Source organism: Prenolepis imparis, unplaced genomic scaffold, assembly GCF_030444845.1.
Source record: "Prenolepis imparis isolate NDT839.2.m4 unplaced genomic scaffold, iyPreImpa1.0 SCAF_1, whole genome shotgun sequence".
Taxonomy (NCBI): Eukaryota; Metazoa; Arthropoda; class Insecta; order Hymenoptera; family Formicidae; genus Prenolepis; species Prenolepis imparis.
In genome coordinates this window covers 13,947,519-13,961,311 of record NW_028141159.1, presented here as the reverse complement: position 1 = coordinate 13,961,311, position 13,793 = coordinate 13,947,519, and the positions used below count along the sequence as shown (strand labels likewise).

Below are 13,793 nucleotides of genomic sequence, written 5' to 3'. Positions count from 1 at the left end.
AGTAATGCGATGACTCTTACTGCGACTGTGCTCGGCCGCAATTTTGAATGCGCGACGTATGTTTTGCGTACAGCAACCATGATCCGCAAACTATGAAGTAACAATCGCGTTTCGTCAATAATTAATCAGTTAGCTGGATGGCTGGAATTACGTTTAACGACGCGAGAAAAGTGTGAAATAATAGACGCGCGTAACAAACAATTATCCGCTTTTTCTGGTGTCACATATTTTTATCATTTTAATCATTTCAGTATTTTATCCCACGATATGTGTGTATATATTTAATAATTTTAAGTACATTTTTTATTTCTTTTTAATTCGAGAGAGAGAGAGAGAGAGAGAGAGAGAGAAGAAATAAAAAACGCGAGAAAGATTTTATATCTGATCTTCGGGAATGCGGGCGATCTGGGATTCGCGATCCATATCGATCGCGCGACGAGAGATCGCGGAATAGATACTTCATCGTGGATAGCTCGTCGTCGTTAGCGATTCCTTAAGAGCTTCCTAGACATCGCCTAGAGCGGCGCGCTTAACTCGTCCTTTGCCGAGCAGCAGCAGAGGAAGAAGAAGAAGAAGAGGCGAAGAAGAAACCACGACGACGACGACGACGACGACGACGACGACGAGGAGAAGAACGACATAGTAGGCAGAACGAAGAGGAACGAAGAGACGAGTCGGACGGCCTGTAATTACGGGAAGCTTGTGCTGCGGCTTTCGCAGCTGAGACGCCCAGAGCGATTCGAAATTACTCAAAAATAAGACCAAATGGTAAACGTATCAAATTATATCCCCCCCTCTCTCCGCAGTCAGCTTCCCTCGAGCCCCCATCTTTCTCTCTTTCACTGATACTTCGTATCTAACCTTGTACTTGTCCATCTTTCTCTCTCGAGCTCTCCTACATCTCTGGTACCGCATTTTGCCCGTAAAAGTTGCTCCCGCGCGCTTGGCGCATCGCACTCTAATGCGTTTTTAATTGTCGCTAAGCGTGCGACGAGACGTCGTTAGTTTCGCACGCGAAACTAACGACGGCTGACGCGATCGTGAAACGAGTAAAAATGCAAATATATAAAGGTGGATGCGCCGGCGTTCGATAATTTGTGTTATTATATCCGTTGAGAAAGCGAGGACTTCCGAAAGGGGTAACATATTTTTCTGGATTATAAAAAAAGGTAGACTCTACCGAAACTGAAAAAAAATATGTGCGTATCCAGATAAACATACCGCCGAATAAAATGCTGTCAGCTGTTATGTACAAAATTTTTTTGGGAGACTTTTTATTTAAAAATTTTTCTTTTCTTCGTTAAAAGTCAGTTCATAAATTGCAGAGAACCTATAGTGTGATGTCACGGTACTTTAGCTGATTGCTCGACTTTATTATTTCTCGCGGCTACCGTAATTCCAGCGACGATCGTCGTCGCACTTTTTCACGGAGTAATTTCACATATCTGAAATAATTAACCGTGACGCTATTAATTATTCGAAACCGATCTATTTAATTCCGTTTGCCGTCGGATAATTTCAAACTGGCAACTGGCCGTAAATATAGTGAATTGTGAACTGTGCGAGATGAGGAGTTAATCTCATCGGAAGTTTAATTAAAAGTTAGACCAACATTTAATTCAAGGCTGAAGGTAACCTTGAACTTTGGGGCTGCGATAAAATTCTTCGTCTCGTGCATTCTTACAGAGATCTTATAATTGCAGCAATACATGTAATTAATTATGTATTAGGTATATATAATTACGACGGCAAATGTGACTTGTATAAAAGTGATTAATTGTTTAATGTCGTAAAATGACATAATAAAATTTTATATAGTTATTTCATATCTATTTCCCCCTTCCTCCATAAAATAACCATTAAATAAGTTTTATATAATAATAATGACAATATATACATGGCTAAGTTGTCATAATATCATATCATAATGTCGCGCCTAAGAATCGTAAGTTAGTTAATAAAATATTCGACTCGCACAGCAATTACGAAATGACACTTCGCCCGCCGAAGCGGAGCCATTTAATGATTTTAATAGCCCGCGATTGATTAGGCGGCGACGCGGTCCTTTGATTTCGCTACCGGTAATTTGCGAATGGAATAGAAATGACGCGAGAAAATTCCATTTCCCCCGCGACAAAAGGGTGATTGGCACGTCGCGGTCGTAAAGTCTGCCTCGATGCAAACGGCCGCGACCGGTTTTACGAGAGAGACTATTTAAAGCATAATCGAATTCGCGCTAATGGCGATTATTAGCGCCAACGGATATAGTAAGAATTTCGCGACAAATTGAGAACAATATCTTATAAAGCTCGATAATATAATATCTTAAATGTTACATCTTTACACGATGAGAAAGATTTAAAACTTTACACGCATATATATCATAAAATATATGGGAAAAAATATTATATTTCATTTTAATAATTATGCAGGACATAGCATCGGCATACACTCTATTTTGCGATAGGAATATTCAACAAATAGTTTATACAGTCGTCTTCGATAAAAACGCCCATAATGTAGCTATTACACGCTGAAATCGTAAATAACTTCAAGCGTTTTGCATACTTTTACGTACTGTGTGTACGTCATTTTTTTGTATACCGTGGAAACGCGTAAACAAAGTGATAGTCACCGAGAATGACATTTGCATATATACTACGTCACGACGACGGAAACCATGTCGCGCAGCTTTATATTCACGAAAGTTTTGCGAACCATGTACTTGCATAAAGTATTTTTAACGATATACCATAGACCGCGCGCGATCATGCAGATGCAGATATCGATATGGACACGAACCTGCCTTTAAACTCGCGGTGTAAAACGCGTAGGCGCTTCAATTTGAAATGTAGATAGTATTCATAACTTCCTAGATATCGATGCAACACCAAGCGTATATTATAATGTATTTATACATAATACTATAATTTAAGCAATATTTGTTTCTATCGCGATCAAGTCACGATTATATGATTAATCGTAAATTAAATTGTCCAATTGGATTGGCTAATTTTTTTCATGTGATCTAGTTCATATCATGAACGCTAAAATCATTTTAACAATCTAATAGCATTTATCTCGAGTTTTTACAAAAGTTTGAAAAATATAAGAATTTATCAACCTTATAAAAATCGTCTGTTATAAAATCTCACTTTTTTTCTCTCTTTTTTAACATAAAATATTATGTTTAATTAAAGTTTTTAAATATAAATTTTTTTACGCGGTTTATTGTTCGATTATCCTAAATTGTAATTTAACTAACTTAACACCTTATTTTTCTCTGTAAAAAAAAACAATTTAAATTAGCCAACCGGTTTGTTTAAAAACAGAAAAATATTTCCGAAATTAATATAATCATAAATCACTGATAAATCAATTAAAATTTGTTTCAGGTATAAATACTCAGCTGTAAAAGAAGTATTAAAGCGGTGAATGGATTAGAGAATTTCGCTTGGGCGATTACCCAAAATCGCTTGGCCCCGGATTCCGAGGGTACGCACAACAACAACAACGATAAACGGCGTCGGTAAGTGAATTATTACTATTTAATTACACGGCAGCGCATAACGAGTGTTCGATCCGATACCGGATATCAGCGATTTCTCGCGCAGCGGGCGCGGAATCACGAAAGGCGCGCGCAATCAACAGCCGAGCAATTCGCGCACCAAGCCAATTGTTGACAATGGTATCGTATTTCTGTGAGGAGAACTAACCATTGATTAAGACTCGTTAGCGGAAATGTTCGTAAGAAATTCATGAGATCGAGAGAGAGAAAGAGAGAGCGAGCGAATCGTTAGAAAATCTATATTATTATTTAACGCTCAAGCACACATACTCAGGTTATCTTGTCGCTTGCATTAGTCCGCGTTCGCAATAACATTTAATTTAAAATTGCAAAAATGAAAATGATGCAACTTAATGCGTTTGACAAACGAGTAAAAGATTTGCTCCTGTAGAGAGAGCGCAGCGAGAAATATTCTCGCTTATCTCCTTTACAATTTTGCCCAATTTCTACAAGTAAAAATGTACATCTACATATACGTGTACGATATAATTTCATATAATAGATATGTGATTACATGTAATACGTGTAATCATATCACCGCAGCTATTACATTAATTAAAATTACAAAACTTTTTAAATTATAGTATATCTCAAGCTATTCGTACATATTTCAGAACAGAGTTACATATTAAGTTGTCATATGTTAAGTTTGACTACGTAAAAAATTCATTTAACTACTAGAGATCGATTCTCACTCACACTAAAACAGAATTTAATATTATAAAATCGCAAATGCCGGTTACAAGGAATATGCAGTCACGTCATCATCGGCGTTTTATTAACTTGCGCGTATTTTTATTGAGAAATATACAATGCACAGGTAAAACCGATCAGCTGCGCATTCATAATCGCAGTCCCGCATGAAAAAGCGACTACAAAGCATTAATGTGCAAAACGATTACCATTACACGAGAACATTTAAATGTAAGTTTCATGCTCGAGATAACATCGCGTTTAGAATACTCTTATTCTCCTGGCAACAGAGAACCGTTGCAATTACGCGATTGCTCGACCAAGTTACCGCTGCGACGTTCCATATGAAATAATTAGACGAAATGAAAAGAGTTATTCCAGAAAATTTATAAAAACGCCAATTTCTCGATCGTAAATATTGGCATTCTTTGAAAAAAAAGTTTATAACATAAGAGAAGTTCTGACAATAGAAATACAGTAGAAATTTTATTCAAATGATGTCCATAACTCAAGGAAGGAAATAGTTAAAGAGCTTTGCTCCCTAGTATCCATCTGTATCCGTGAAAGTTAACTATTGTCTGAATATTTTGTATCAGAGATAAATGTTATTTTAATTACGGATTAACTCAACCTTGTGCCTTGTGACAGTATTCATTTTTCATTTTAACGAAAATATTGTTTTGCTTTCGTAGTACGTTATGTCAAAAAATCAATTTATTATTCTTCGGAATATGAATTTTTGTACAACTTAGTGTTTATTTATATTATAAAATATGTATACTCTTTGGGAATGAGATGAAACGTTCACCTGAAATTTTTCGCCACATTCATTCAATTATCATTCCTCGGTGTATTAATACGTATATATCATTTCAATTATCCGCGCTTGTGCACGGAAACAAAGTTGCACAACACCATCAACCGTAATGACAGCTCCAGATACGCACGCGTCCTTTCTACGAACGTTTTAAGAGCAACTTTCCACTTTTCGCTCGTATACAAGCACAACCAAGTCGCCTCTATCGTATCATGAAAAGAAAAGAAGTCAGACTACTTAATAAGTCTCGAAGATCAATCTCAGGAATAGCTTCGCGCCGAGAGTGGCTTTTCTGCCGTTAATACTAATTTTCCGTTTGCATTATCGGCGCGAGTTTTTTTTCTTTTTTTAGTGAGATCATTTTTTAGAGAGAGTCACATGCACGGATATACACATCCATAATATGTGCGTCTTTCCAGAGTCTGTGAATCTTCATTACAGGCAATTAGGGCCACCGCGATCGAGATGGTTACTTGCTGCGCCACGAAGGATAATCATTAAGACATCCATCGAATTGTCCAAAGCGAACACGAGGGAATGCAATTTGCCATCGGTTGTATAATTAGTGTTGATAAAAGGATGGAAATGCAATCAAAGTAACGACACGCGTGAAAAACCGAACGATTTCCTTTTACGGGGTGATGAGCAAGCATGCTGCCGTTATACCGACGAGGAAAAAAACCGAATTTTCCTCGTACGAGTAAAGAATCGCTTCCTTCGACTACGTATTCATTGCCATTGAGATGATAAATGAGGATGATAGAGTTTCCACTTTTGCAAAAGTTTTTATTAAGCGGTATTTAACGTCAATATTACTCGAAACAATCCCGACTTGTCGGCTTGAACGTGTCGATAGACAGACATAGCATTGTCTTCTCACCGATGATTAGACTTCTCTCAAGGATGAAAAGCTATCTGTTAAAGTTATCTGAAAGATCTCTTGGATGTAATTACAACGATAATACATACTTGCCGGCATCGATAGCAAAATGTTGTTTGCCGTATTTAGCTACTGATTGAGTAAAACGGAGATTTAAAATAAGCACGAATTAACTGTGAATTAACTAAGATTATATATTTTTTTAGAAAAAAATACTAGTTGTTTTCCTAGCGTTTATGAGATTTTATTTAGTTTTTTTTTTTTTTTTTCAATCAAGAAACTAATCAATCTAAATAGAAACTAAAGATTATAGACTAGATTTTTTTTGTTATAACCATGATGCCTTGACACATCACAAGGAATCTAATCTTAGAAAATTAAGATATAAATACGATAATGCAAAATTATGATAACATCCAATATTGATTCTAAAAATTTTTTGGAACCTTTATCTTATAGCGGTAAATCACACAAGCGATTTATGATTGTATTCTCGTACCTATAACTTCCGTATTTAATTTATAAAAATAATTTAAAATAATTTAAATTAATTAAAAAAATTATTTTGTAAAATTTTAATATCGAGGTAGAATCTAACAACCAGTGTTGTACAGAAGCGAAGCAAAACAGGTAATTAACTGTTGCGGTAATGTCCGTCAACGTAAAGGAGGCGATGCAGGGAAGATCTCCTTGCGCCATTAAGAGCCTTTAAGGATGTTGGCAGGCAGGACTGAGGTGAAATAGGTTAGAGAAAATAATCAAAGACTTGCTTATCGAGACGGTTTCCCGATTCCGCGCGCGCAAGCGCGTACTCGCACATGTGTTTAGACATACATATGTATGTAGGTATGCGCGTGTGCGAACGAAATAGTGAATGTGGGAAAGGGAGAGGATCTCTCGCTCTTCTCAACCGTAATTACCGATACCAACTAATTGCTAGATAAGCGGCTGCCCCTTCTACGTGACTGAACCCTTCGATCGAACACATCATGCTCCGTCCCGTTGTTCTTATTGCATTAAAACGCGATCGACGCGCGAAATCTCACACAATTTTGCAGTATAAGAGACATTCACGGTAATATATTGCACGTTTTTTTAATTTAATTTTTAAGTTAATTTTGTTGCATTCGGGTCAATGCTTCTCGGGATAAATACTCGTTACAAAGCAAAGAAGTCGATGTGTGATGTCTTGAGATATTGCTGTCCCATGATCGTTTAATTTCTAAACATTTTTACTATAGATACTTATCGAAATTCTAAATATTTTTTTAAAATAAGAGAATAATCCACGAGAATAACAATTATTCGTGCGCTTTCTAAAATATCTATTCTTTTCATAAAAAAAGTTTCTTATTCTTTTCATAAAATTTTTTAATAATCGTGTTCGAAAACGTATATATTATATTCGAAATTTATTCCAATTTATTTCTTTCGAATGTTTTCGCACGAAACATTTTCGGACGACCAAGGCTGTTATTTCTGAATTATTGTTTGTTTTTCGGAGCTTATGTCATCTCGAGCAAATAAGTAAATTCTAGACAAATAAGTCGGTGTTGATCCGTTATATTGGCCGAATAAATCGTATGATCGAGATTTGTTTTGAGTCATATGGTCGTAGGTAAACGAAATTTCGAGTCTCTAATGTAAGTCACTGGATCTCGCTGGGAACACACGCATAATCAGCCTTGGTTGTTATCAAAAGTCTCATGCGGTTCTTGCTTTCGCATACTTATAAAATTCGCGTGATATCGAAAGGCGTTCTGTCGGTCCGATAGTCCGAAATTATTCTTTTCAATAAACTATTTCTATGTTATTAATCGGACTCCAGATTTATTGTCCAATTTCTCGTTCCGGCAAACAAATATTTTTAGTGTAGTCGTTGATAATAATCGAAGGCGCGGCTACAAATTGCTAAACAAACAGTATGAATAATTTTTACCATAAAATGTGAAGTAATATGTCTCTTACTTTCTTTTTTCCATAAACGTGAGAAATTTGAAATTGAAAATAATAGTAAAATTTCAAGGTTTCAGATAATCTTCTTTTTTCATTTTAGTATATTATTGTTAGTATATTAATCTATGAAAGTATATTAATCTTTCAAAACTTTCAACTATATACAAATATGTATTTTAACAGTATTGTTCTTTTTCTTCATATGTTAAGTTCTTTATTAGAATACAAAAATAGGATTCCTTTCAATGTAGCAAATGGACTTCCTTAAGGAGAAGAGTATAGAAAGGGTAGCAGATACCGTATACTTATTAAAAATCTTCTTTATTTAATTTTAACGTTTTTAGTTCTTCAACAGACAAAAAAGATGCGCCTTTCATCTGTATTGTGTTTGCATTCTTTCTTATTTAATTAAATAAACTTTAAAGTTTTTAAAAAGTAGATATTACTTTTTTTCAAGATTTAAGCGTTTAACATTTTATTTAAATATCGTGTCATATACTTTGCTATGTACTTCCTTTCTTTCTTTCTTTTTTTTCTACAAAAATGTCTTGTCTTTTTGGCTCTTGTTTTATCTCTGTTTAGAAATTTGATGTAAATGTTGTTTATTTTTCTTGTTTAAAGAAATGATTATTCAATTTAATTAATTTTTTTTTTTTTATGAATGAAATCTTAAGATAATTACGATATTTTTAATCAAATTATTGTCCATATAATTATTGTTTGAAAAAAAGAAATAATGCGAAAAAATATGTGAGAGATCGAGAATTAATATAGTATTTGTTAGAGAATTTTTTTTTGGAAAAAATTAGTTTTTTTTTTACGGCGTCGTTATATATTTCTCTACCACGGTCTAATATCGATATATTAAAATTTTGGTACTTTTCATTCTGTATATGTGCCGATTTCAATAAACTGATGACGTCTTTTCTTTACTTTCTAAGAATATTCTACCGTCTCTCTAATTTGTTAGATTTCTCTATAGAATAGAGACCTATGTCTCCATTAATAACTATAAACGAGACTTGTGTCGCTAAATTATCGAACAGCATTTTTCGCACGTAGGTATTTTGGAGAAAGTCTGACCAAACAAACAAAAAAAATTGTTGCCGACAAAGCTGAATATTCTACAAAAGAAATTCAATAAATTTAACACAAAATAATAGTAAGTAAAATATACAGCTAATTAACAACTGAAATCTGTAAAGCAAGAATATATTAGATTAATTGATAAAATGTTTGTTTAAAATAAGAAATTCTAAAATGAATGACTCTAAAAATTAAATCAGATGTATAGACCAAAATCAACTGCTTGCTTTTAAAAAATGCAGCTCTCATTGCCCCTTTTAGATCAATATTATTATGTTTAAAATCATCAATAGCAAATTATGATATTATCCGCCGGAAACAGATCATTTGATACTACTGATTGATTTCAGTGCAGTATATATACATAATATATTATAATTATCAAAGATATATGAGAGAGAGAAAGAGAGAAGGGAGAGACATTGATTACATTACTATTGATCTTCTATCGAGTCTTTAATAAAATCCCTAATAAAAGTCAAATTAATTTCCCAGCTATGTCGCTTTCCTTCACGTCGTAAACATTAAATATCTCTTCGAGATACTTGAGATTTGTTCAATAATACATATTGGATGACAGAAATCGCTATCTCGCCGTAACCGATAAGCGGCATCATCCATCATAAAGTTATGCATACGTGCAACAGCTTCGCGCGAACGGAATCGCGACTGAACTGCGGGGAGTCGAATGCGAAACGTGTTGCGAAGAGAGGAGTTCTCTCTCGAGAGAGCAACGATATATGTATATATTTCTTCTGTGTTTCCCATTAATAGTACGATAAGCGCGTAATTGGACTAAAGCGATATCAACGCGAGCAAATAAATTAATTACGACGCCAAGATGCGGAAAAACTAATGACACTTGTTTTGCTCGGCTTGGCGTGTCGCGCGATAAGAAACGCGCCGCGCACCGAGGACAACAACATTACAAAATCCAAATTACGAAATACTTGCGTAACGTGACACTGGATAGGAATAATTATCACCATCGAAATTCGGACGCGCAATCGCCCTCTCTCGATGAATTGATTCATTCAGCTTCTACAAATTAATGATATTTACGTCGATCCTGATAACATACAATGAAAAAACGTGTGTCGATGTCCTTTGACATATCACAGAAAATGCAAACGTAAATTATTTAAATGTTACTACAAAAATATCGATGAATTAACATATTAAGTATTCGGAGCGATAGAATAGATGGATAATTTTTAAGATTTACAGCGTCATATTTAATAAAAATATTCAATAAAAACAATGAGGACGTTTTAGTAGATATTTTTATGTTATACGACAATAATCGAATCGAATTATAATTACAAATCAAACTTTCTATGCGGTCAGTATAATAATTGGTATTTAACGTAAGAAACAATAGTTAAATAATGTTTTATATTATCATTTATAGCGTGTATTGGAGTGAAGAAACTTTAAACGATATTCTCTGAGAAATCACATTTCGTTACATATATTGTTATGTTTTCTACGCTCACATTGATCTCGCATAGTTCGCGATAACGAGAGTGAATGGTAGTTTTCATACAGATAAATCATTACCTGATAACCCGACGTAACTGTAATTATACGTCTAGCTATTTTCAAAATATCTTCAGCCTTATAAAAATTTAGTCTACATTAAGTGTAATAAACATAAATAAAACAAGATATAAGTCTCCTAAATCTCATTAATCTCGTAAGTTTTTTTGCTAAATTTGGTTTTTATCGAGGATGATTTTAACTTCCAAACATAAAAAATTGTTTTCTCATCAAACAGTGCCTTTTTCTTTATGCAGCTACATAAATATTTTCAACGATTTTAAAGCTAATGACGATGACACTCGTTAACGTCAACGTATGTATATAAATCTCAGCGCGAAAAAATCCGAGAGTTTAATTCCAAATAAAAATATATCACAATAATGACTAAATTTGCAACAAATTATAATCTCTCTTTTGACCTGGCATATAATACTAATTAGTTCTTAAAGCATTCTGAAGAATATTCGAAATTATATAAATTTAATGGATATGAATAAACTATGAAACGAAAATCTTTCGAGGACACGTACCTCCGGGAAATCTGTGCGGGAAGATTCGTCCGTGTCTTGACAGCAGCCAAGGATACAGAGGGTAGCTATCTCTGGGTGGTTGATGGGGATGAGGCGGTGGATGAGGCCCACCAGGGGCACCACTATGGGGATAGGGCCCGTGTGGGGGTGCATGAGGTGATGCGCCATGATGCGCCTGGAGCGCCACCGCGAGATTCGCTGCCTGGAAGTGTTGAGCCGCAGCCAAATTCGCGGCCAGGGCCAGCTGCTGCTGCGTGTGATACTCGTTCTGGCCGGTCTGAGGGTTCGCCGGACCGTGGCCAGGTAAACCGTACAAAGATTTCAGCTGCTCGGCAGCCACGGCGGCGGCAGTCGCGGCGCTGGGCGGCGGCGCGAGGTAATTCGGGCTAGGTCTGACCACCCCGGGGGGTGGTTGGGGATGCGCGCCGACCGGTGAGTCCCCGTGCGGTATCCTGTGCGGCGGACTGGGACTGTTGTTCGGGCTGGAGGCGTCGCTGTGCACGGTCGTTCGTAGGTCACGAAAGTCCAGATGCGTCGTCGCCGACAAATTGTGATGATGATGATGCGGATGCGGATGTCCGTGATGATTGGTACCATGATGATGGTGATGGTGACCGCCGCCGCCGCCGGTTGCGTGCGAGGGTGTCCGTCGCGAGTTCGGATACGATTCGACGGAAGAGCTCCTGGAGACAGGCCGGTCCGATCCCTCGGAATGAACGCCAGGCGATCTCGCGGCGATCCGGCGTGCTCGCGGCGACGACGAGCCCTCGACTATCTCCATCGGGCTGCCATCGTCGCGCTCGATTTCGACTAGCGCTCGACTTCGCTCTAACCGGTCCAGACGTTCCGCCTCACGGCCACCCTGTCCGCCGCCGCCGACGATCGAGTCGATGCTGAAGCCGATCTTCGGCTTGGACGGCACCGGGACGATTGGCGTCGGCGCGAGCGGCATCATCGTACGATTATCGTACGCTTCCTCGGTGGACAACCCACTGTGACGGAACCAACGTGACGCGTCTGTGTTTGCTGAATTCGTTCGGATTAATTCCGCCGCATCGTCGCGGCCACCTCGAAGCCGACTAACTCGGATCGATCGAGTAATCTTTGTCGACGATACACTGACTTATTAAATGTTTATTATTATTGTTCTAAAATAAATCGTCCAAGAACATGCTATATGATATATATAGTGCGTTTATTTAATTGAGATGATAATTTAATTTAATAAATAAGAAGAGATTTTCGAATGTACTTAACATTGAATGTATAAACATTGTCAATTTTTCATTGTCACTGCAACACATTAATTGTCACTACTGAAACGTACACTAGTTCGACGATGTCTTTTTTCGTTGCACTAGTTTGTAGAGTATCCGATCTCAATTATTTCTTTCGAACTCGGAGTACTCTCTAATTATTTTATCTCAATCACAACGAGGTTTGTTGCTTCTAAAACATCTATTGATATCGATGGTCTCGGCAATCACTTGCAACTTGCAGTCAAGATTCGGTATTCCGTTCACGCATCACTAAGACGACTAATCCACGAGCTCGTCATAAATACCTCTAAATCACCTTCACTTCAGGATATATCTTCAGAATAAATATTGAGTTTTTTCACTAAGGTCAAGGTGTATTATATGAGACACCAAGATGCTATACCACAAGCGATGTTATAAGGCAGAGTAGACGGAGCGAGAGAAAAGATATCCATTTTTGATAGTAACCATAAGAAGAAATAAAGGTTCAACCTCTCGTAACAAGCTAAAACCGGCCTAAGTAATTCAGTCAACTCATCAACACGATACATACATATGGCTTGTAGACGGCACAAGAGAAATGCATTAATGACAATCTGAAGACAATCGACTGAATTCTAACCGATTCGAGTCAAGCCGTTCGTCGAAGCACAGCGTGTTTTCAATCAGCCAATTCTTGAACTTGAACTCAAAACTGCATGTACGTACGCGTACATGAACAATGTACCAAATGAGACGATTATACACGCGTAACTTAACCAACGTACTTCGTCGTAATCACGAACGCCGTCGCACTGACTAAAGTCTCACGCCACTCACGTACGTCACGTCCGACACTCTCCATCGACCTAATCGCGACCTCGTTGACGACGAGGAAAAAAAAACGAGACAAGGACGCCGTAAAGTGCAACGTCCGAAAATAGGAACACGCGTCGCGCGTTTTGTGAAATCCAGCTCCCGAGAGCTAGCACCGAGCACCAGCTCTGACAGATGTTTCTGGCACGAGAGCCTGAGAGTGTTTGAGCAAATTACGAGCTAAACGAACGTTCGCCGCGCCGTAGTGGGGATCCGGATCCGCTGGTGCCCCACCATCGTCGGACACCCTCGTCAAAGCACGGTTTTGCGCATACAAGTGGGGGCCAGAAAATCGACCATGAAGATGGGCGTTGCTCGATGTTGCTCGGTGTTGCTCGACGTGCTCGACAGAGCTAGGCGTGCACCTTCGAACTTGGTACTCCGATTGGTCGATTCTGCCACGGTGCGGGACCAGCAACGAGGTCGTGGTCATCACAGTTCCTGCGAGGGTATGTAGAAGCTGCAGTGGGGCGACGCATTAGTCGGCGATGGGAGTTAAACTCGCGTTTTTGTCGTGCGATGAAAATGAATCGTTTAATTAATACGTCTGGCTCTCGCTCCCACTCGCGGCCCACCCTCCTCTCGTTTCCCGCACCGCGACTCACCC

General features: G+C 37.7%; 2 protein-coding genes across 4 annotated transcripts in view; one reads left to right on the top strand and one right to left on the bottom strand.

The window, feature by feature from the left end:
• The window catches only part of LOC145944116 (uncharacterized), a 151,259-nt gene extending 147,599 nt beyond the window's left edge, over positions 1 to 3,660 (top strand). For both annotated transcript variants that reach the window (XM_083052271.1, XM_083052354.1), the window contains one exon: positions 3,396 to 3,660. In XM_083052271.1, the coding sequence (XP_082908397.1) occupies positions 3,396 to 3,401 (6 nt within the window). In that variant the 3' untranslated portion in view covers positions 3,402 to 3,660. The remainder of the gene's footprint in view (positions 1 to 3,395) is intronic.
• The window catches only part of LOC145943706 (uncharacterized), a 35,475-nt gene extending 22,137 nt beyond the window's left edge, over positions 1 to 13,338 (bottom strand). For both annotated transcript variants that reach the window (XR_014426574.1, XM_083051517.1), the window contains exon 1: positions 11,073 to 13,338. Coding sequence is in view for 1 of the 2 variants with exons in the window: in XM_083051517.1 (XP_082907643.1) it covers positions 11,073 to 12,027 (955 nt within the window). In the remaining variant the exon portion in view is untranslated. The remainder of the gene's footprint in view (positions 1 to 11,072) is intronic.
• Positions 13,339 to 13,793: the final 455 nt, after the last annotated feature.